Here is a 25,128-nt window from a genome sequence, read left to right as displayed (position 1 = left end):
TGAGATACAGGTAAATTTCCCTGAACCCAGGGCCTCCGTGTAAGAGGCAGGCATGCTACCCTTACACCATGGAACCGGCTCCTGCGTTATTGCGCATGAAGCGAAATCCAAGACGATAACGCAGATTTCCACGGAATTATTCAGCTCACAGTCAGCCGATTTATTTACAATGTCTCAGTTGTCATCGCTAGACTCTTATCTTACTACTACGTCATAAGTGTCTGGGCATGGGATGAAAAAGTTTACCCAAGCAATCAAGATAATTATTATCCAATGGTATTAAAGTTTTATTTTATAAACTCGTCAGTAATGTAATGTAAAATCATCAATAACTGGGAAGAAATATTAACCTAATTACCGTATGTTTAAAAGAAATTGAAAACATGAATGTTTGTTACTGACGTCTCGGAACACGGTCAACTACAGTAGATCTACACCGCGCTAGGTAGAGCAATGTATGAAGACATCCGTGCTCTGGTTTGCAAGCTTTGCGCAAGCACACTAGTGTTACATGTGATAAATAGTGTGTCGCAACCAACAAGCTCAACTGATAAATTGCTGCATGCTTCCTTGCTGCCTAACAGTATTGGCTGCTCTGGAATGGACAGATCACAGATGCATTTATTTGTTTGTGATTGACATGATTACTGTAGACATGTGTGCATGAGAATTTAAGTTTTTAATATGTGTTTAGGGTGTTTGTAGAAATAATTTGTTTTAATAGTGATCAATTACGGGAGGTCATTTATATTGCATTTATAAGCATTTATAAGCGATTATGGGTAAATATAGAAACTATTCTGCGGGCTTCAAGCTAAGCGTAATTGCCTTCGCTGAACAGCACGAGAAAAGAGCTGCAGAAAGAAAATTTTCAGTGAGTGAAAAGTTGGTGCGTAACTGACAGAAAGTAAAAAACAAGCTAAAAAGCACAAAACCTCCTAGATGCACGTTTAGAGGTCCTAAAACAGGGAGGTTTCCTATAACTGACGAAGAAGTGTTTATGTACGTCAATGAAATACGTAGCAATGGCTGCAGTGTATCATATGAAATGTTACAAATTAAGGGACAGGAGGCAGCGCGCAAACACAACATACCGGTAACACAGTTTAAGGCGAGTCGTGGGTGGATTAAGGGGTTCATGCGACGACACAATCTGTCAGTGCGAAGGAGAACAACACTAAGCCAAAAGTTGCCTGCTGATTACACGGACAAGATTGTAAATTTTCACCGATTTGTCATACGTTTGCGCAAGGAAACTTCGTACTTGCTTTCTCAAATCGGTAATGCTGATCAGACTCCAATCATTTTTGATATGCCTCGCAACAGCACTATTGCGCTAAAAGGATCACGGAGTGTATTAATGAAAACCAGCGGTAGTGAGAAGTTGCATTGCACAGCAATGCTAGCCATTACAGCTGACGGAAGAAAGTTGCCACCTTACATCATTTTCAAGAGGAAAATGATGCCTAAGAATATACAGTTTCCCCGTGGAATTTATGTACGAGTGCAACCAAATGGTTGGATGGATGTAGAACTCATGCTGGACTGGGTTAAAACTGTGTGGGATAGAAGACCCAGTGCACTACTAAAACAACCAGCTCTGCTTGTTTTAGATAGTTTCCAAGGTCACCTCGTGAGCGAAGTGAAGCAACTTCTCAGTAAAAATAAGACACGACAGACAGTCATTCCTGGTGGCCTAACATCTGCTTTGCAGCCACTAGACATATGTATTAATAAAGCCTTTAAAGACCACTTACGTCAATTTTACAACGAGTGGATGATGAGCAGCGATCAGCAAATGACGCCGTTAGAAATATCAGGCGTCCACCCTTGGACTTGTTATGTTCATGGGTGATGAGTTGGGATCTTATACCACCTGAACTAGTCTCCAAGAGCTTCAAAAGGACTGGGATTTCGAATGCACTAAACGGATCCGAAGATGATGCAGTGGGGCAGAGAGACGAAGAATCTGATGCTGGTATTAACAGCGGCAAGGACGGCGCATCAGATACCAAAACCTGCAATAGCGACACAGAAGATTTGGAATAAATTGTGTACCGGTAAGTCCGTATTTCACAACAAAGCGATAATTTTTTGCAGGTGTAGTATTTTAACTTTAATACTCAAATTAATGACAATTAACTTAATACGTTCATTTTTATTTTCATGTTGGAAAAACGTTCGCCGAATTGTTGCGAATAATTATGAATTTTGTTTTAGACTATTTTAATTATTTTGATGTATAAACGCAAGTATTACGTGCATCTTAAATTTGTATCAAATACAATTTAGTTATAAATAAATGTTTTGAGTAATACAAATACTGGTATTAAAAATTTGTCGTATAATGGTCGCACCCTACTATTTTTTCGAAAATTTTGGTATAAAAAGTGTGACGATTATGCCGGGAAATACGGTATACTATCTCTGGCCAGCTGACGAGGTAAACAGAAATGGCAAGCGCAAAGCGGAGATCTTTGTCTGAAGGCAAAACAAGGAACCACATCAAAGATGAATCTCTTAGTATTTCTGATAGTAGTGATAATGTTTCTATTGATTTTTCAAATTTTGTATGCTAAAATTGCATTGAAAAACTTGTAAATAAATCTCCGCATGCAACGGCACAGTATTGGAAAGAAATAAACTCTTATGAAATTTGACAGTTTGTTGCATTAGTGTTGTTGATGGGAATAATACAAAAGCCTGAAATTAAAATGCATTGCTCACAGGACAGTATTCACTCAACACCAATATTTTCTGAAACCATATTACAGGCCTACTGTAAAAAAAAAAAGTGTAAATAGAGTGTAAAGTAAGCTTTTATTATATTTTTAAAAATTGCTTTATGTCGCACCGACACAGATAGCTCTTATGGCAATGAAAGTTTTTATTAACCTTGAATAATATATGAATGTGTTCCCTTAATAATTGTTATTCATTCCCTGCTTCATAAAACTAAATAATTTCCTCCGAAAATACCTCACTTTTCTGGCACAGGCGGTCTGCCAGAACCCGCCAATGAAGGGGTTAAACGCTTCCGATGAAAGTTCCTTTGCGATCTCTAATGGCTTTAGCTGACACATTTCGATTGACACACCATATCCCAATTCCCGCCTTTCTGTCACATATTTATAAAGTAGTTTTGTTTTTTTTTTTTTTTTTGTTTTTTTTTTCTTCAATTTCTGGAAACTGTACAGTCAGTCCACGAAAAGCTCTACGATCACCACTACATGTTAATAGCACATTTTTCTTCTTTCTCCAATTGCGAATACATGACTAGTCAATATCGTATTTCCTACCGGCGGCACGATTTCCAATAATTTCGGCTTCCCGAACTACTTTCAGTTTCTCACTCGAAGTAAAAGATCGCAAACGCTTTGTGGAATTCATGTTGATACTCCGAGAACGTGCGTGAGACTGACGCCAAGTAGCGTATACTGAGAGCGGAGATAGCATTGTTGCCAAGCTGCGCCGGCGGTGATGCCTGATTTACGCGCATTCGGAAAGATAAATTTCCCAAAATTGTAAATAAGACCCGCACCCAATTTTGGAAGCAATATTTTCGAGAAAAAAACTAGTGCGGGTAGTATTTGAGATTATACGGTATGTAATTAAGGAAAATTATTTAAAATGTGTCTCTTAGGAGGGGAAGGTAAATCAGGAACATGAATCACATTACCTCAAGGTAGGGTCCTTGGGAAGACCACTCTGAGCTGCCCAACAGTAAACAATGTCAGCCAGAGCCTGTCGAATGCTGTTAAACAGCTCCACCACTTGCCAGTGGTGTTTGGGACCTCCCAGTCCTCTGTTCTGTTGAAGCAGCTCTATCTCCTTTGTCAGGTCCAACGTCTCCAGCAATGCTACAAAAAAAAAAAAAATTGAAACAGCTTAGAATAAGAATGAACTTGTAGGTGAGTAACTTGTTTCGTGCCAAGGACAGTTATCCCAGGAGGCAAGAAGGAAAGATGGGATGAATAGTATCGCTGCATATTCAAGACACAGAAAATAGAAAAATTAACTTGAGTACTGATTATTATATTATTAAAGATTTCGTATCTTCTAAGATGATGGGATAAGCAGCTGTGCAGTGTTCACATTTCCAAATAATGAGTTAAAATGAGAAGCAGAGGAGGTCACGCAGACCAGTGTTGGGCATAGTAGAGGACATTCTAGAAAATTTGTAGGATGAGAAGATGCTGTGATCTGGAGGATGCTGATTGGTCCTTTTTAAGATTTCAAACTACTGCACTAGAGTTTTAAACACCAGTAAATTCTAGAACACTAGATCCAGAAGAGACTTCTTGGCATTCTATTGAGAGAAAGTTTCATATTATTCCTTCATCAAGAGAATCCGTAAAAAGAGTTCTCCTTCTCTCAGCTTCGCCCCCGGCTCCTATCCCAAGAATGAGTGATATGCATAAAGACGAGTAAGTACTTTCCACTCGCATATTTGGAGTTTTAACTCATAGTCGCATACATTAAAAAAAGAGTGAAAAGTCCACTCACTGTCCATGTCACCCAGTGGAGCGGAAGCAAGAAGACACTCATTTCCGGAAGGGCTTACTCCAGAGTAGTACGCATAAAAATCAAGTGGTGATAGTTTTGACTCACGAGAAAATATAAGGGCTACGTGTACAGTAATGGAGTAGTTTATGGATGTTGCAGGAAAAAAGGAACACCTATAAACCACACCAAGACCCCGATATCCTTCATTATACAGAATCTGATGGGTTTGAAAAAAAAATTGTGCATTGGATGGCGCATTATTTCCTGGCTGAAAAAATTAAACAAAAGGTGCTGCTCTTAGCAATCAAGAAAAGATGAGGGTTTCTTTTTACGTTCTGTTGGCGATCCTGCTTTTCAGAGTGGCATGACTGAAGACGTGGGTGTTAAAGTACAGTATCCTGAATAATTTCCGAAGTTCTGACTGCGATTGAGTTAATTACTGGATAAAGTTTCCAATGATAATCCAAGTTCTAAAGGCTGCCAAAATTCTGTGGCAGGAAAAGTATAATTTCCTTCATGCTACAGGGACTGTTGACTGAACACATGTTTTTATAAACAAGAAAACTGTATCAGCTTGCTTGTTGTTTTAAGGGGCCTAACATCGAAGGTCATTGGTCCAGCTGTATCAGCATTGTGATAAATATAATAATAAAAAGTAAACTTGTGTCCTCATTCTGAGGTGGTGCAGCTCTTTTCAGGCACACCCAAATGGAGGTGAGCTGTGTGTATGACTTTAACCACATACCAGTCCTCCTGCCATTTTTTAATTACTGGCAGCACCGGAAATTGAACCTGGGCCCCCAAGGATGGCAGCTAATAACAGTAGCCATTACGCATCGAAAGCGGACAGTAGAATAATAGGAATGAGGACTCAACGTAAATGTCCAAGCCGCTTGCAACGCAAATGAAGAGTCTTCTAGTGTGGAAGTCACTTGGTCTGGTTCAGTGCACGATTCTCGAATCAGGCAAAACTCTGAAAATTGCAGAGGAAGGACAGGCATTCGTGCAAATGCCCTTCTTCTTGAGGATGCAGTTTATGGTATTGTACCAAGGCTACTGACCCCATACCAAAATCCTGAATCCTAAGAAGAAACGTCCTACAATACATATATAACAAAAGAGATGGTGATAACAGATGTTTTAGGCAGGTAAAAGAACGCTTTCCAGTACCTCAGAATGAAAGACGACTATTTTAGTTATTTTAGACTGTTTCATTCTGTATAATTAAGCAAAATATCACTGGGACGAAGATCACAAAATTATTGAAATTGTGAATGCAGATGAAGAGGTCATACAAGTCGATGATGGGTGGATTCACGAGAGAGGGCAGCAAAGAAGAGATGAAATGGCAAGGCTACTAAAAGGATTGTAATCTTACGTAAGTACTTGCCGAATCTGTTCCTTTTAATAATAATAATTTATTAATTATAATACATCAATCAGTCATCTCATTTCTAACCTTGTATTAGTCTTGCACTTGTGGTGAAGTATTTTCTAATACACATAATTATGGTCTTCAAACCATGCTCCTAACAAGTGACAAACTATTTTTCGTGCCAGTGCTTAAGAGTACGTCATTCTATATTTGAATCCTGATACTACAAGTAATTCCTTTTTTATTTTTTAAAGTGAGCAGAAGAAAACTATTACTAAAATCCATTTCCTGAAATATTCCTGTTCATGTTTGTGGGTTACTGTAGTCACGTCCTAGTTCGTGAACCATGGGCAACGGCTGAGTGGCCTAGTAAGTGGTCCTGAGAGTCGGGATACCAGTTGCTATGGAATGGGAGTGGGCATATCGGACATATTCTGAGTCGTGGCCCTCCTTGTACTCAGGCGGCTACGACTATACAATTCACCGGTGGTCCATAACCCATTAGAGGAGGGATCCTCACTTGGACTATGCGCAAGTAGGGCAGCATCATGCTTCATGAATTTACCGAGCTCAGAACACTTTAAGCAAGCCTCGGACCTATGGGAGTAATAGAGTCCCACTCCCATTTGACAGGCGAGGGACTCCTTAGAAACAACTTGGCGAACGAAATGGAATTTGATGGGGAGCTATCAATATTAATGGGGCTTATGGAAGAAAGAAGGTAGAACTGGCTGAGTCAGCAAAGAGGATGCATCTGGATGTGCTAGGACTAAGTGATATTCGGGTAAGGGGAGATAATTAGGAAGAGATGGGAGATTATAAAGTGTACTTGACAGGTGTTAGAAAGGGAAGGGCAGAGTCTGGGGTAGGGTTCTTTATCAGGAATACCATTGCACGCAACATAGTTTCTGTTAGGCACGTAAATGAGCGAATGATGTGGGTAGATTTGTCAGTGGGAGGAATTAGGACAAGAATTGTGTCCGTGTATTCACCATGTGAGGGTGCAGATGAGGATGAAGTTGACAAGTTTTATGAAGCATTGAGTGACATCGTGGTCAGGGTCAACAGCAAGGATAGAATAGTGCTAATGGGCGATTTCAATGCGAGAGTTGGGAATAGAACTGAAGGATACGAAAGGGTGATTGGTAAATGTGGGGAAGATTTGGAAGCTAATGGGAATGGGAAGCGTTTGCTGGACTCTGTGCTAGTATGGGTTTAGCTGTTACGAATACATTCTTCAAGCATAAGGCTATTCACCGCTACACGTGGGAGGCTAGGGGTACCAGATCCATAATAGACCATATCTTAACAGACTTTGAATTCAGGAAATCTGTTAGGAATGTACGAGTTTTTCGCAGATTTTTCGATGATACAGACCACTATCTGATCTGTAGTGAACTAAGTATCTCTAGGCCTAGGGTAGAGAAAGTGAAATCTGTCTGCAAACGAATAAGGGTAGAAAGTCTCCAGGACGAGCAAATTAGACAGAAGTACATGGATATGATTAGTGAGAAGTTTCGACCAGTAGACAGTAAGCAGGTTCAGGATATAGAAAGTGAATGGATGGCATACAGGGATGCTGTAATAGAAACAGCAAGGGAATGCCTAGGAACAACTGTGTGTAAAGATGGGAAAAGGCGAACATCTTGGTGGAATAATGAAGTGAGAGCAGCCTGTAAACGTTAAAAGAAGGCTTATCAGAAATGGCTCCAAACAAGGGCCAAGGCAGACAGGGATTGGTACGTAGATGAAAGAAACAGAGCGAAACAAATAGTTGTTGAATCCAAAAAGAAGTCATGAGAAGATTTTGGTAATAACCTGGAAAGGCTAGGTCAAGCAGCAGGGAAACCTTTCTGGACAGTAATAAAGAATCTTAGGAACAGAGGGAAAAAGGAAATGAACAGTGTTTTGAGTAATTCAGGTGAACTCATAATAGATCCCAGGGAATCACTGGAGAGGTGGAGGGAATATTTTGAACATCTTCTCAATGTAAAAGGAAATCATCCTGGTGGTGTTGCAAACAGCCAAGCTCATGGGGAGGAGGAAAAGGATGTTGGTGAAATTATGCTTGAGCAAGTGGAAAGGATAGTAAATAAACTCCATTGTCATATGGCAGCAGGAATAGATGAAATTAGACCTGAAATGGTGAAGTACAGTGGGAAGGCAGGGATGAAATGGCTTCATAGAGTAGTAAAATTAGCATGGAGTGTTGGTAAGGTACCTTCAGATTGGACAAAAGCAGTAATTGCAACTATCTATAAGCAAGGGAATAGGAAGGATTGCAACAACTATCGAGGTATCTCATTGATTAGTATACCAGGCAAAGTATTCACTGGCATCCTGGAAGGGAGGGTGCGATCAGTCGTTGAGAGGAAGTTGGATGAAAACCAGTGTGGTTTCAGACCACAGAGAGGCTGTCAGGATCAGATTTTCAGTATGCGCCAGGTAATTGAAAAATGCTACGAGAGGAATAGGCAGTTGTGTTTATGTTTCGTAGATCTAGAGAAAGCATATGACAGGGTACCGAGGGAAAAGATGTTCGCCATACTGGGGGACTATGGAATTAAAGGTAGATTATTAAAATCAATCAAAGGCATTTATGTTGACAATTGGGCTTCAGTGAGAATTCATGGTAGAATGAGTTCTTGGTTCAGGGTACTTACAGGAGTTAGACAAGGCTGTAATCTTTCACCTTTGTGGTTCGTAGTTTACATGGATCATCTGCTGAAAGGTATAAAATGGCAGGGAGGGATTCAGTTAGGTGGAAATGTAGTAAGCAGTTTGGCCTATGCTGACGACTTGGTCGTAATGGCAGACTGTGCCGAAAGCCTGAAGTCTAATATCTTGGAACTTGAAAATAGGTGCAATGAGTATGGTATGAAAATTAGCCTCTCGAAGACTAAATTGATGTCAGTAGGTAAGAAATTCAACAGAATCGAATGTCGGATTGGTGATACAAAGCTAGAACAGGTCGATAATTTCAAGTATATTACGTTGTGTGTTCTCCCAGGATGGTAATATAGTGAGATTGAATCAAGGTGTAGTAAAGCCAATGCAGTGAGCTCGCAGTTGCGATCAGCAGTATTCTGTAAGAAGGAAGTCAGCTCCCAGACGAAACTATCTTTACATCGGTCTGTTTTCAGACCAACTTTGCTTTACGGGAGCGAAAGCTGGGTGGACTCAGGATATCTTATTCGTAAGTTAGAAGTAACAGACATGAAAGTAGCAAGAATGATTGCTGGTACAAACAGGTGGGAACAATGGCAGGAGGGTACTCGGAATGAGGCGATAAAGGCTAATTTAGGAATGAACTCGATAGATGAACCTGTACGCATAAACCGACTTCGGTGGTGGGGTCATGTGAGGCGAATGGAGGAGGATGGGTTACCTAGGAGAATAATGGATTCTGTTATGGAGGGTAAGAGATGTAGAGGGAGACCAAGATGATGATGGTTAGACTCGGTTTCTAACGATTTAAAGATAAGAGGTATAGAACTAAATGAGGCCACAAGACTAGTTACAAATTGAGAATTGTGGCGACGTTTAGTAAATTCTCAGAGGCTTGCAGACTGAACGCTGAAAGGCATAACAGTCTATAATGATAATGTATGTATGTATGTATGTATGTATGTATGTATGTTGCTTTTTTTGGTAATTTCAAATTCTTTACAATGAATGCTGTCACAGCCTCTAAAAATATGAACCTTTGTCCAGGAAACTAGCTATTTTTGACTTATACTCATTTGAAGTCCTAACACGGGAGAAAATCCCTGGTAATTTTACAGTGTACACAACAACAGAAACATAAAAGGTAGTTACAACACAATGGGGGTAGCAGTCAGACACAAACCAAGAAAATACAAAGCAAAATAGTGGAGTACGAAACAGTATTCCACTTGTTTAATCTACCGCTAAAAATAAAATCTACCAGGGTAGATTTACTTTAAGACCTTCAAACAGAGAGCGAAACATAAAATAAATGAACTTGAAAAATAACAAATACAGATTTGAATGTTGAACACATTTAACATTTTGTGACTACATTTCTCCCTGCTCGCTTTTCTCCTTTTCCTTCGATACAGAAAAACTTCATTTATACGTTTTCCAGAGTACCAAAGGGGAAAAAAGGTATAAGTGTAAAAAACGCTTCAATGAAATTCTGTAAATATGAACCTGAGTTATATTCCAAAGTATATATGACAATATGAAATAATATAACTACACAAGAAATCCACCCAGATAACAAAAAGATACAAAGAGTGGGAAAAGAGTCACTTTACGGAATAAAGTAGTCCATTATGTTGGGGTATTTTTGCCACGGCTACAGTATGAACAGTATTCTCAAAGCGGTACAATTCAGCCATTATTTCCTCAGAAACGTTAGGGTGGATCACAAAATGTGTGATAGTCCTTAGAGCATTGACAGCATCATTAAAGTTTACTGAAGTATGCTGCAGCTCTTCGGTATCATCGTCATCGTGATTGCAGTCCTCACTCAGACCCCTTTATGCGTCTTCAGCAATCTCGGGGATAGTCATGGTTTCTGCATTGACACAGTTAGCGTCAACATTTTACGTAATCGTCGAATGATGCCTCCTTTTCCAATTTCCTCCATTAGCTATTATCATTGATGATATTGCAATCATCGGAACTACATCCAATCCAGCTTTTTGGAAACAATTTTGAACTGTAAGTTCTGAAACAAGGTGCCATGATGCTGCGATATAATACATTGCCTATCAAAAGAAAAGAAAATAGTATATAAAGTAAAACCTCGTTAATTCAAAGTCGTTGGGACTCAAAAATTGGACTTCGAATTACGTGATTTCGAATTAACCGCCAATTCGCAATTCAGAAGTACCAATCCTTGCCGCGTTACAAAATATTCTAAGGCCTGTTACTGCATGCAGTTAACCTTGATTCACAGTTTATACCTTTCAAATGCCATGAAAAAAGAACTATTTCTAAAATGTATCCAAGAAGGTGCATTTACAGTATTCAAATAATGCACTCGGATATCTCACCGGTAAACATAACCTCATGTAACGAAAGAAAGGAAAAAAAGTACGATTCAAAGACGAGGAGAAATCTATGCTCGCTCCCATGTGCAAGTGCTTTATTAATTGGATTACTATACTGTACGCATTTTAGATGCCTTGTATTTACACAGAAAGTACCCAATGCCCTTAAAATCGAACTTTCCTATGACTCTATCCTTGAACGATTTCCGCCATGGCACTTCTCTCGTACTTCAGAAATGTAAACACTTGCCGCGTCACAAAGTATTTTAAGACCCAATAATACATGCAATCACCTCGATTCACAGTTTAAACCTTTCAAATGCCATGGAAAAAACTAGTTCAGAAATGTATCCAACAAGGTGCATTTACAATGTTCAAATAATGCATTATGACCCCCATCCCTTACACTGTACGATTTTCCGGCTGGCAATTTCTCCTTTAATAATGTTGTTTTACGTACCACTAACTACTCTTTTACGGTTTTCGGAGAACAATTTCTCCTTTAAAACCATAAGACCGTTTGGGCTCGCATTAAAATAAAGCAATGCAGTTTCACCGGCAATGACAATATTGTTCGGTGCCTACGAATTTATTATATTTGCCACATTTGTTTCATCAACTGTCGGCATCGCCAGTGTTCGCGGATTCTGTTTTCCCGCACACTGCCTGTTGCGTGATATTACGGCGTTCCTTTAAAGGTTGAACATAAAAGAATTCTGATTTAATTCAACTTAGCAATCATGAAGCGCACTGTAAACCCACCGAAGTGAGTGTACGTGCGGAAAGCTACCCCTCCCGTTCCGGAACGTGCGTTCTATTATGACGCGGGGCGGATAAATTTTGAGTTGAAATTACTCTGTAACATACTATTGTTTTAAAATGTTTCCGGGAACGAGAGCTTCTTCGAATTAGGCGGGATTGTGAACTAACCGATTTCGAATTATCGAGGTTCTACTGTATTGATTGATTGTTTATAATTTGTTTGAAGACTCAAGATTATTATAAGAACTCGGAGAATCTTATCTTTCAGGGCCGCTTCACACTAGGAATCGGCTACAGAGTAGTTCATATGAATTCCATGTCGCCGAGCGATAGCCTGCCACGCTACTTAGCCACCTTCCTCAGCCTAGTGCCAGTTTTCATCATCATCTTACCTCTTGTTATTGTTGAAAAGAAAAAAGGAAAGAGAGCATTGTAGATTTCATTCACATCCTATGTTGAAAGATAGCTTGGAAAAACGACTTTTCTATAAATTATTCTATTATTTATGTGATGACCAAGTTCATTAGTTACTTCACGATATCAAATAAATCTTTTGATGAACTCTTCAAAAGAGTGAAAGAAGATATTATGGGAATGGATACCAAGTTGAAGAAAGCAAAACTGGCTAGAGAAAAATTAGCCATAACTTTGAGGTATTTGAAGTGAGATGGTCATTACTTGAGACCAGGGGTCGAAAAATACCGGGCGCCCAGTCGCCATGGTGCCTGAAATTTTTTATCTGGCGCCTGAATTTTGAAATTCGGTTTTGAAAATTTATTTTCCAAAATCCGGAGTTCCTTTACATGTACGTCCCCAGGAGAGCTGCGTGAGAGCTGCGTCGCGATCATGAGAGACATCGTTGTAACCCGTCAAACAAGTAGCTTTTCATGGGGACATATGGAGAAATGCAGAGAACTACTACGTTAAATAATTCCACGAACATCACATTACCGTCTTCGTTCCCGTGACTTCCGTCTAGCGACTGACACTCAGGAGCCGTCTCGCCTATATTCGTTGTTACTCGGCTCATAGAGCCGAACGCATCGTGTCGTCACTAGTTCCACTCGCCTTTGATTATTTGAGAATCTGTATTATTGAATTATAAAAGAGTCATGAATAACTTCGTGTGCCCAGTATGTTCTACCGGTACATCCTTTAATTATAGACAGACTAGACTTCCTTTCCTTTCTTGTAGTGTTTTGCTTTCCCGAAGATGCCGCGCAACAATAGGCTTTCTCTCAACCTGTAGCTTGCGGTAGTCTGATGAAGTTTGTTAAAACGAGGACTTTATTTCATTTTTGAGAATTCTTGAGTGAAATTATTAATGAAGCTAGTGTATTATTTAATTCTAAAGTAGTCGTGAATAACTTGGTGTGCTCAACACGTGTTGTACATGCTTTAATTATAGAAAATTGAATCGTCATTTTAAGATGAAACATTCAAGCAGTGATATTTACATGTAACTTCTGCTTCTACAATATTATATGGGCTTCCACCATAACAATATGATAATGTGAATATTTGTAATATTTCTAATAATATTAGCCACTTATTTTCTGTTAGGATGTTAGAAATGAGGCATGTGTACGAAGAAGCATTAGAACTGATAATAAACTGGGCACGCAGTAGCATTGTCAGCGTGAGCCTACAGTATAGTAGCATTGTCAGCGTGAGCCTACAGTATAATTATGTTCCCAATACTCCTTAATATTCTGAGCTCGAGGAAAGTTAAAAACCTTAGTTTCGAAAAGGTCAAGCAAAGGGAGAGTGTATGTAAATATCCTGCCACGACGACAATGCGCGATTTTAGCCGATGACGGCTCCTGAATGTCAGGCGCTAGAACAATAGTGACTAGTCAACCTAGCCGTTCCTAAACTATTGCCGTCAAAACAGTGCTGATAAATTCCCGTGGAATTCATTCTTTGCATTTAAAACATACAGAATGACGGTTTATCATTTCTTGTATTTTCACTGAACATTATTTTCACTTTTAATTTAATTACAGCATATTTGTATTGAACGGTTTGCACTTTAGAAAATAATACGGTTGTTTTCATTCCTGTGCGGCGGCGGAAAATTGGCAGCGTTGCATCAGACATCGAAGCCCGCGAACTCGTAAGCCATTTAACTCTGGTGATTTATTGTAGTCTATTACGTGTTTTACGTTTCTGTGTTATACTTCAGAAAATTGGAAAAATGAAACGAACAAAGCCGCACAAACTGACTGATGCGAGTAAAAAACAGTGTACTCTTTCAGATTTCTTCGTAAGTAGGCCCGTAAATGTAACACAAAGTGATACAGAAGCGAGTAAATGTGAGAAAACACTTGATGGAAGTGCCAACTGTAGTGTTCAGGACGACAATGACCAGAGTGAAATTTGTGGTGTTCAAAACAATGATAAGTCAAACATTAAAAATATGTCGAAATTTCAGTCAGGCAAACGGAAATTTCAGCAATCGTGGCTTGAATTACTACCATGGCTGCGCTATGAGGAAGAAATTGCGAAGTGTGAATTATGCAGTAAATTTCCTAGTATTGCCGACCAAAATTCTAAAGTTGTATCTGGATTTTCAGGACCATTTAAACTGGAAACTTTTAAAAAACACGAAAAATCCTATCCTCACTCGAAGTGTCAGGAGGCTGAAAGTTTCAAGAAAAATCCCGAATGTGCACCCTTAGCTAAGTGTGTAAAGAAAATGGATGCTAATATGTTACAGCATATGAACGCACTGTTCATGGCATCTTACCATATTGCAAAAAATAACAGACCCTACACTGATTTTGAAAGTTTGGTTGCATTGTTGAGCAAGTTGAATGTTACTGATTCTGAGAAGTATGTGAATGATACACAATGCAGAGAATTTATTTCATACATTGCCTCAGATCTTCGTGAAGATTTGGTATGTGAAATTAAGGAAAGTTCATATGTCAGTATCTTACTCGATGGATCAACAGATAAATCTGATGACGAGGAGCTCATACTTTACGTTCGTTTCTTAAAAGAAAATAAGGTGAAGGAGACATTTCTTTCTATTGTGTCATTGGAGGATGCAACAAGTGATGGCTATATGGAAGCTCTGGAAACAGAATTGCTTCAGTTAGGGCTTGGAGAACTCTTCACAGGTACAAAACTAATCGGCATAGGAACTGATGGAGCACCATGTATGATTGGTGTTCGTAATGGTTTGGTAACAAAAATTTCTGAAAAACTTGAGAACCTGGTAAACGTTCATTGTGTTGCACATCAACACCAACTCACCATTCTTCACTCACTGAAAAATGTGAAACTTAAAATCATTGATGAAATTGATTCTATACTCAGAAAACTATACAAGTTTTATCGACATTCGCCGAAACGACTTCGCGAACTGAAGAAAATTTTGGAGTTACTGGAGTGTGAAATATCTAAATTGTAGTACTTACACCAAGTTAGATGGGTAGCAAGCAAATTAAATGCTTTGCATGCAGTTGTCAAAGACTGGGAATGCCTAGTGGTGCATTTAGAGAATATTTCTGAAAGGAAAGGTGAAGAAGGAATCACGGCTAAAGGTCTTCTAAAGAAGATCAAGGACTTCAAATCTGTCATCACAATTCACTTCTTGTATGATTATCTGAGTATATTCAAAATACTTTCACTTATATTTCAGAGGCATGATCTGATTTTAAGTCAGATAAGAGTGCATGTAAATAATGCAATTAATTCATTGCAGCAACTTCAAAACACCAAGGGCCCAACGGAAGAAAAATTTGTTTCTGCTACAACACTTTCAGGAGTTTTCAATGGAATACAGTTATCAGGTGTGTCGGATAAGAATTTTACGACAGATAGGGAACATATTTTGGCAAGTGGGATTAACTTTCTGAAAGACACATTTCTTCAAAATGAAGATATTCAAAGTGCCACTGGTGTTTTTGACACATATTCCTGGCCTTCAGGAAAACAATTGGAAAATTATGGCAACAGTGAAATACAGCTTCTTGCCACTCATTTTTCAAAACACCTTCAAATTGAGGAGAACAACGTAGAAGACATACTGAGCGAGTGGTACGAGTTCAAAATAGTCGGGAAAGATCTTCCACTGAGTGATCTACTTGAAAAATGTTAAAAATTAAATAATTGAAAAGGAGGTTCAACCTATTCAATACTTAAAAGAAGGAAATGCAGTAATCACATTCCTATTTAAATGGGACCGGTTTCGACCTTAGTCCAGGTCATCATCAGCCGTAAAAAGATGTACAATGTTTATGAATATTGGAGGTCAGTTTCACACTTTGATAGGCACAAAGACACGACACCACATTCTGTATGCACAAAGTCACAACACTATCAACTAATATACGAAGATCAAAAATAACTAGAAGTCGCAGACGAATAGATTTGTAGTAGAAAGCCGCTAGCTCCTGGTGATCAGCGCGGCACATTCGACCGCAGCGCTGATCACCAGGAGCTAGCGGCTTTCTACTACAAATCTATTCGTCTGCGACTTCTAGTTATTTTTGATCTTCGTATATTAGTTGATAGTGTTGTGACTTTGTGCATACAGAATGTGGTGTCGTGTCTTTGTGCCTATCAAAGTGTGAAACTGACCTCCAATATTCATAAACATTGTACATTTTTTACGGCTGATGATGACCTGGACTAAGGTCGAAACCGGTCCCATTTAAATAGGAATGTGATTACTGCATTTCCTTCTTTTAAGTATTGAATAGGTTGAACCTCCTTTTCAATTATTTAATTTTTAACATCAATAATTTCAATACGGAACAATGAAGTTTTTATCTTTAAATACTTGAAAAATCGCGGACTATGAAAGGACGATTTCCGATTTTAGGAAAGCTCCTCAGTATAGTGGCAACAATTCCTGTATCGACCTCATCATGTGAGCGAGGGTTCAGTACAATGAATATAATTAAACACAAACTGTGAATCAAGCTTGCTGTGAAGAACTTAAGTGATCTCATGATGATATCTTTGAAAGGACCATCTATAAAGGATTTTGATGCAACAAAATGTATTGATCGTTGGTATTTTGGTGGGAAATCAAACAGGCACATGTAGTATAATTTCAAAAGATGCTGACCTTGAAGGCGACTGGTGACTATTGGGGTTAGTATTTCTTAAAATATAAACTGTTTCTATTCCATTCTTATATGAATTGATAGACTAGACTACTTAGGGACTTCAAAAACAATACATAGCTTAATCCTAGTCTAACCTGTGGTTTTTGTAATGTTTATTTGCAAAAAATGTGCTGGCTCCTGATAAAAAGGTGTTGGCTACTGAATTATTTCTACTTTTTTCTACCCCTGCTTGAGACCATGTATTTCTCTTCTCAACTCTTTTGCTACATTCATCACATTTTAAGATCCAGATGGTTGTATAATTTGTATAATGAAATCTTCCATGTTTATTTGGTCCTTTTGTCTAGATATATCATACTGAATATTTTTCTTCTTCTACCGCGTTTCCCACAGTGGTGGGGTCGCGGGTGCAAACTGTGTTGCCTTGTTTTACGGCCGAATGCCATTCCTGACACCAACCCTATATCGAGGGATGCGTTCACTATTGCGTTTCTTTAGTGGCTGGTAGTGTGAAGTGTTGTATGAAGATGAAGAGAATGTGGGGACAAACACAAACCATACCTGTACACAGTTAAAATTTCCGGCCCCACTGGGAATCGAACACGAGGCCCTCTAACCGAAGATCAGAATGTTGACCATTTAGCTAAGGAGCTGGACATCATTCATACTGAATATAATTTATTTTATTTAGTAAGGTTTATAGTAATTTGAAACGGAGTCCATAACGTGAAGGAACATAAAATGCACAATGACATTGAAGGGAGTTCTGAACGGAACGCAACTGAAGAATGTGAAGACCCCAGTGCACAGTTGCCGGTCGGGGCTGCAAAATCTGCCTCGGCTGTTGGTAGTGGGAGTGAACTACTTCAAGGTCGGTCGCCGAGACAGTAGTCCAGTGTGAAGAGCTCCATTTAAAATTTTTCTCAAGCACGTGCAGCTGCCTAGTGTGAAACGGCCCATAATTCATGGTATTGCGCAAAGTCTTAGGGCAAATATTTCACATAAACATGAATAAACATACAAAAAAAGAGGAAATAAATGAGAGAAATCTTAGCTGTATTGTGTTGGTCTTCATTTCATCCTTCTTTCCAACATTTACACATCCGATTGCGTGCTACACCAGCATCTTATGATAATGCAACTTGAAGTTTTGTATCACTCCAAGATCGAGCAACTGCAGCCCACTCGTGGAATTAGCGGGAAAATATTCCACAGTCACATTCTTCAGAGAAGAAGTAATAGGAGGATGTTCTGGGCATCGATCCACGAACAATAAGATCTCAGGACCTTTCACTCCCATTTTGGCATCCACGCTTCGAAGCCAGTCTTCAAATACTTTCGTAGTGACCCAGGGAGCATAGAAACATTTTTAAAACAATGCAGCTTTGAAAATCTGCTGATTGTCAGGGGAGGCAGTTTTTCACTTCTGTCACTATTGGCACATAACAGAACTGTCACACGTTGTTTGCTTTGTTTCCCCGCCATGACATTTTTCTCCTTTGAATGGCACTGTACACCCAGACGTTAAATTTAAAGAGAGGCCTGTCTCGTTCTCATTGAAACTGTCCTTGGTAGCGAATCGAAATATCAGTTTTTTCAAACAATTTTCTTTCCAATCTTGCAGTCTCAGCATCAATAATTCTGCTTTCTCCCCACACATTATGACTGCCGATACCATATCTAACCTTAAATTTGTGTAGCCAGCCCAACGAAGCACTAAAATCTTCTACACCAACTTTGACCGCTAGTTCACTTGCCTTTTCGCAAAGCATTGATCCGCTGATTGGAATTCCTTCTGCCCTATGTGGCCTGAACCAGTGTAATGAACAATCTTCCAGGCGTTTGTATTTTCCGCCCTGAATGCAGCTCCGCTTATCTGTCATAGCAGCTAACACGTGTGCTTACTTCAATTTTCACAGGCTTAGCTGCAAGAATATTTAAGGTAGACTGAGCAATCCCAAGTTTCTTAGCAATTTCAACTTGTTTCATGTTGTTACTTCTTCCCTGCACTTAAAATATGTCATTTTTCAGCAATTGTAATGCTCGTTTTCTTTCACCCATGTTCACTACTCATGAATCTCATAATGCTAATCACAACTCAGTCACACCTGAAGCACAAAACACCAACGAGTATGTTCAAAAATAGCTTCCAGGTCGCTCATGCTACCAAAAATGCGCATAGAGGTATGATTTCCAAGAAAAGTAGTGATGGTCATAAGTTTGTCTTTTAAATATTTCTTGCGATTTTGAAGACGGAAACCATCGTAAATGTATAAACGAAGCAGTTTGCCTTCGAGGACTGAAGATATAAGGTAAAAACGTATAATTAACTCGCTGTAATACATATAGGATTTTGTCGGGACCGCTGAAAAAAACGTATAAGTGTAGAAAACATACAAATGTGAAATGTATTACAGAAGCTTTACTGTAACTTCGCTTCTCTCAATTCAAAACTCGCAAATATTTTATTAGCACTCGTTTTCGCAAACTTTGCAAATGATATTCATCTCTACGTAACTCTTGCATGTTACATCTGACCTAATCTGCTTGTCATTTCTGCACCAGCTTTTTTTCTTCTCCTTTCTGTTCAACTTTCTTTCCTGGGTGTGTTGCAGGTGTGCTGCTGGGCCCCAGCAATGCTACAGATTCTAGGGGTGGTGGTGGTGGTGGAAGACTACAAGATGTACCTGGGTCAAATGTTGCTGATTTTTCTATATTATTAGAAATATTTACTAATCCAATCATAATTCATGTTGTACAGTAATTATAAATATTTTTAGTAGAATTAGTTATTGTTTCAGGACTTGTTTCATGCCTTGCATTCTGTTTATTGATGGAATAAAATCATTCTCCTTTATACCCAGTAATTCCTTTCCCACGCTTTTAGGTGGACTGATTTGTTTCCTGTGCTCTTCAAGCCTGTTTTCGCTTTAATTCTCTTTTTCATATTTTGTATTCTTTTAGACACGTGACCTTCAGATAATTCAATCCCAAATTTATTTCTTGTTTCCTGCAATGCTGCTGCTTTTTTTGTTTTTTTTTAAATCCAATGTCTGGTAGCTGAGATTTCAAAAATAGGACGAGTTGTGACTTCAATACATATACGAAACCTGCCTGAAATTCAGTGCCGTCCACCTTCACGGTAACTAACACTTAAAATATTCTGGAAACTGTAACCCGCTGTTAATTAACACGCGAGAGGTCGCGCCCGTTTTAGAACGTGAGAGGTCATGTGAAGGCAAATTGCTCACGCTTAATATTTTAATGAGCTGCTATTTTCCTTTTGCAGTGAATGCTCTGATAAATATATAAACATGTACCCTGTTTAACTGCCTTTCAACTAGTAACAACATAATTACCCAGTAACAATATTTTCTCAATGTGAAAAAAATTAATGAAATTTTTGCAATATCTGGTAAAATTATGTGAGTTTTTAAAGAGCACGAGAGGTCGCACGTGAGAAAATTGTCTCAACGTTTGCATTTTGTACATTTCAATGAATGATTTGGTCACAATTCATGATAAAACTACAGCACCTCACTTCACTGAAAGCCACCATAAACCACATGAACTTTCTTGGAAATGCAGTCATGTAAGAATGCACTATGCGCGGGGTCCCACGAAGGCAATTTGCCGCGGCAGATGAGAGAATGAAAGAAAAATTTAACTACTGTGGAACGCAGCAGGCAATACACTGACAATCAACGTCAGGCAAGAGGGAGGGGAGGGATGAAACGAGCGCCCTAAGCCCTACAGTGGCAAGCAACAAAATTATTAACAAATATTTAAAAAGTGCGGCAAACTGCCGCGGGCGCGACCTCTCGCGTGTTAAAATTATGTAAAGAAACGGTTTCATCCATATTCAGTTCATCACCAGCAGCTATTCTTATGTTTCTTAGCGCCACGTCAACAGGTTTTATAATCACTTCTCAACAAAACTATTCAAAAACATAATCAATGTGAACCTTCTACAAATCACAAACACTACTGCCATGCAAGATTTAACATTAATGCCATCAGCCGGTTTTGCGTGAAAATATTTTTACACTACTGATGCCAAAAAAGATTACAACAAACACCAAAGATTTGAGTGTTACAGTATTTCTGTTCATCCTCAGGAACTCTAAAGGTAAATTACAGGCTCTAACTGCACTCATTGCTAGTGGTTTTACGTCGCACCGACACAGCTAGGTCTTATGACGACCATAACTACACTCACTATACCCCTATACAACATTTTCTTGTTAATATATTGTAAGCACATATTGAAGACATAAATACAGCCGTAATGCACCCGGAATACTTCTTACAATTTCAAAAGTGGTGCAGAATGTCCTCTCTTAAATATTTTAAAGTCATTAGCTGATACATAGCAGATAATCAGCCAGTCAAGTGGTACGAAATGTCCCAGAAGCTGTGTGTCAGCAAGCATCAGCTTACACTCGGAACATTGAGTAAAGACTTGTGCAGCCCAGCAATGCATACTGTTTATCGGTTGAGTGTTTCCCCCTCTTCTGCTAGCAAGGAGGAACTCCGAGAAAGCACTTCACTTTTACGCATACCCCCAAATATCTTGGTGACCAAGAATTACATAGCTTCTCTTAGACAAGTCCACGACAAGCCTCTTGTGGAACATGTGCAATAGTCAACGTTACTCACTAATACTTCAAGCTCCTCTATACAGACAGTGTCCAGATCACTTCAAGATACACATACTACCAACAGAAGGACATCGTGTAATAAGCAACATAATCACCAGAAGAATAAAATTTTGAAATGTTTTTAATAATTAATTATAAGTTTTAACGTAAAATAGTGATTACTCTATGAACATCAGTGTATACACAATTGTACAAATCTCAGTTTACGCTTATCAAATCAACAGGAACATTGTAGTGACATGCCTCTCACATTACGTAATCTTTTTATAATTGAAGAAGAGAGGATTTATTTTACCATCTTAACATACAACTTATTTTAAACGGCCTGTCAAATTGGGTCAGTTTTCATGTATGTACACCACCTTCCAATGTGATGTTTTAATAACTATATTGCTATATGACAGCTGAGGATGACCCTAGAGGGGTCGAAACCGGTACTGTGATTAATAGTATATAAATAAATGTATTGATAAGGTTGAGGCTTCAGTATCATTCTTATGTTGTAGATTACAAGGTGACGCATGGTCAGTGTGACGAATCCTCTCAGCCGTTATTCCTGTCTCTCTAGACCGGGGTCGCCATCTCACCATTAAATAATAATAATAATAATAATAATAATAATAATAATAATAATAATGTTATTTGATTTACGTCCCACTAACTACTTTTACGGTCTTCGGAGACGCCGAGGTGCCGGAATTTAGTCCCGCAGGAGTTCTTTAACGTGCCTGTAAATCTACCGACACGAGGCTGTCGTATTTGAGCACCTTCAAATACCACCGGACTGAGCCAGGATCGAACCTGCCAAGTTGGGGTTAGAAGGCCAGCGCCTTAACCGTCTGAACCACTCAGCCCGGCCTCACCATTAAATAGCTTCTCAATTAAAGGTAATAGTAGAATGAGTGAACATGGAACCAGCCCTCATCCAGGTAAAAATGCCTGACCTGGCCGGTAATCAAACCCAGGCCCTCCGGGTGAGAGGCAAGCAAGTTGGACCGCGGGGCCGGCTTCAAACAATTACCGGTACGCGACTTAAAAATCTCAAAACTTTACATTCAGTTTTACCAGGGAAACTTTGTCAGTTTTCTCTGAAAACTTCTTTCAGTTCAGCAAATTTGATCAGCCAAACTCTTCGAAAAATCTAATACCTGTAACGCCAAGCTAAACAACAATCGACCACAAGTAGTTTTTAATTCTCTAATCTAATAAAATAAAGCACATTAGACACAAAAGCACCCAATATGACGGCAAAATCCTTTTTTCCTTTTTCTTCCATTAAAATTTGGTCACCGGTACACTGTTCATAGTCAGTTTATAGAAATCTTGTACCGCGTAAATTAGGCCTGCATCGACTTTTGAAGGTTATGTTGAATTCGAAAATATGGTTTCGAATGTAAATATCGATCCTTAAGTTCTCGAATGCATTATATTCAATTCTGCCCGTCTTTAATCACAACCAAATTGAAACGAGAAAAAATATCATTAACACTTCCAAAATTATAATTAATCGCAACCCTGAGCTCGCTGTACAAGTCGGTATGAGTGTGAAATTATCCAAAGTTTTTTAATGTAACATGCGCAAATAAAACGGCTGTGGTTTTTATAATATTTTAACACAAAAACGTGAAATTCCCAGTCTTATATTAGGATGAAAATGGTAATAGGCAATCCCAAAACCTCCCACGGCTTTATGCATGTAAGGTGCAACATCTGTTCTAGTTTACAACTTTATTATAATTTGGATCCACCTTATTCAATACATAAAAACTGTTGTTTAGATGAAATTACAACATATATTTCAATCAGAACTAGTTTCAACGCCCCTTTTGCGTCATCATCAGCTGATATAGGTTCTTGGAAAAATTGGCAATCACATAAGTTTATCTATGTCAAATTGAACACAATTTAAAACCATGTTAACAACCTAAAACTGTGTTACGATTATACTGTCTCAAAGTTCATATTTTCTACAAGTCCGAGACTTGCGAGTCTTAAACCTTAAATTAATGAAAACATATGCAAACCGGTTTGCTCACTAATAAAATAACGTGGATTTAAAAGAACAACAGCTTAAAAATAACAGCCTTAAAGAATCATTAGCTTAATTTATCACACTTCTTAAAACGTGACGTAGAATCGTATTAAAATACTTTGATAAAATCTTCAGAGTCGCTTTAGTGGAGCAATCCTAGTGAGGTGGAAACGAGTAATCGGTCCTTTAAGATGTTAACAAGTACAACGTTCCCAGTTCAATACGAACCTGAAATAATAGGAATGTAATAAACTATCACTTAACTGAAGAGGCAATATATAAAATTACGTCTTATAACGTAAATGTTTTTATGTGACTCACCTCAAAAGATCGCTGTCCATGCGAAGCACAATGAAGCCTAGCGAGCAGTGTTGTGATAGTAATCAAGTGTCCATGGTTGGTCGGGACCGAAGGGGGAAAATAGGGGAAAGTGGGAGGAGCAACTAATGAGCGGCAACTTGTTGGAGCTCTGGAGGGCGTGGTCGTAAAAAGCAACTAGTAAAGCCATTACGCATAATATGAAACACCGTCCTGTTGACCAGGATATGTATATTTTTTTTAACTTAATAAGGAAATCAAAAAGAATATTTGATTTTTCAGAAATTTCATTTAAATTAAGGTTTGGATTAAAATACTGATCCAGGTGTATATAGCAACCCTCCGTAACATCCAGCAAACTTCCTTTTCCTAAGCTCTCCAAGATCTCAATGTCCTGTTCTATAGATGTGAATTTATGCTTTAGATCATGTACATGCTGGCCTACCGCGGAAAATCTGTTATATTTTATGGCATTAGTATGTTCCGTGTATCTAATTTTAAAACTTCGTCCTGTTTGACCTAGATATGTGCACCCACAGTCGTTACATTTTAATCTATACACACCCGATTTGGAATATGGGTTCGATCTATTAACTGAGGCTGAATTGTGCAATACAACTGTATTATTATTATCAGTACAAAACGAAACCTTGACATTATGTTTCTTGAAAATATTAGTAAACTTATATATATCCTTATTATAAGTAAATATTGAGAACGCCTTTTGATTAGGTTTGTCTTTGGGCAAAGTGGTTTGTAAACGGTACCTGAACTTGTTGATGATACGCTCAATAAAGCATTCACTAAAACCATTAACCTTAGCCATTGAACAGATTATATTGAGTTCTTTATTCAAATTAGCTTTTGTCATGGGGATCCTAAAAGCCAGTTCTACTAAACTATTGTATGTAGAATTTTTTTGACTCTGTGAGTGTTCTGAGTCTTGTCTAATCGTGACTGCCGTTTGTGTAGGCTTTCTAAAAATAGTATAATAGTAGTATAGTTGTATAATAGTAGTATAAAAGTATATAGTAGTATAGTAGTATAATTGGTCCGTTACTTTTCTTAATATGCGCAAATGATTTAGGGAACAATATAACATCAAAAATAAGATTGCAGATGACATAATTGTTTATAGGGAAATAAATAACAGTGAGGATTGTTCAGAATTACAAAGGGACCTTGAAAGTATCCAACAATGGGTTGAAGAAAATAATATGAAGGTTAATGGAGGCAAATCAACTGTTACAACTTTTACAAACAGGAGCTTTAAAACTGAATTTGAATATACTTTGGATGAGGTAGTTATCCCAAAAGATGGCAAGTGCAAATACTTAGGTGTGAGATTTGAAAGTAATTTGCACTGGAA

At 38.5% G+C, this 25,128-nt stretch overlaps 1 protein-coding gene across 1 annotated transcript in view; it reads right to left on the bottom strand.

The window, feature by feature from the left end:
* Nup205 (nuclear pore complex protein Nup205) overlaps positions 1 to 25,128 on the bottom strand; it is a 676,487-nt gene that overhangs the window by 604,462 nt on the left and 46,897 nt on the right. The window contains exon 5 of the mRNA XM_067147168.2: positions 3,680 to 3,860. Coding sequence (XP_067003269.1) covers positions 3,680 to 3,860 — 181 coding nt within the window. The remainder of the gene's footprint in view (positions 1 to 3,679; positions 3,861 to 25,128) is intronic.

The sequence above is a fragment of the Anabrus simplex genome, chromosome 5 (assembly GCF_040414725.1).
Source record: "Anabrus simplex isolate iqAnaSimp1 chromosome 5, ASM4041472v1, whole genome shotgun sequence".
Lineage (NCBI taxonomy): Eukaryota > Metazoa > Arthropoda > Insecta > Orthoptera > Tettigoniidae > Anabrus > Anabrus simplex.
This window is presented reverse-complemented; position numbering and strand designations above follow the sequence as displayed.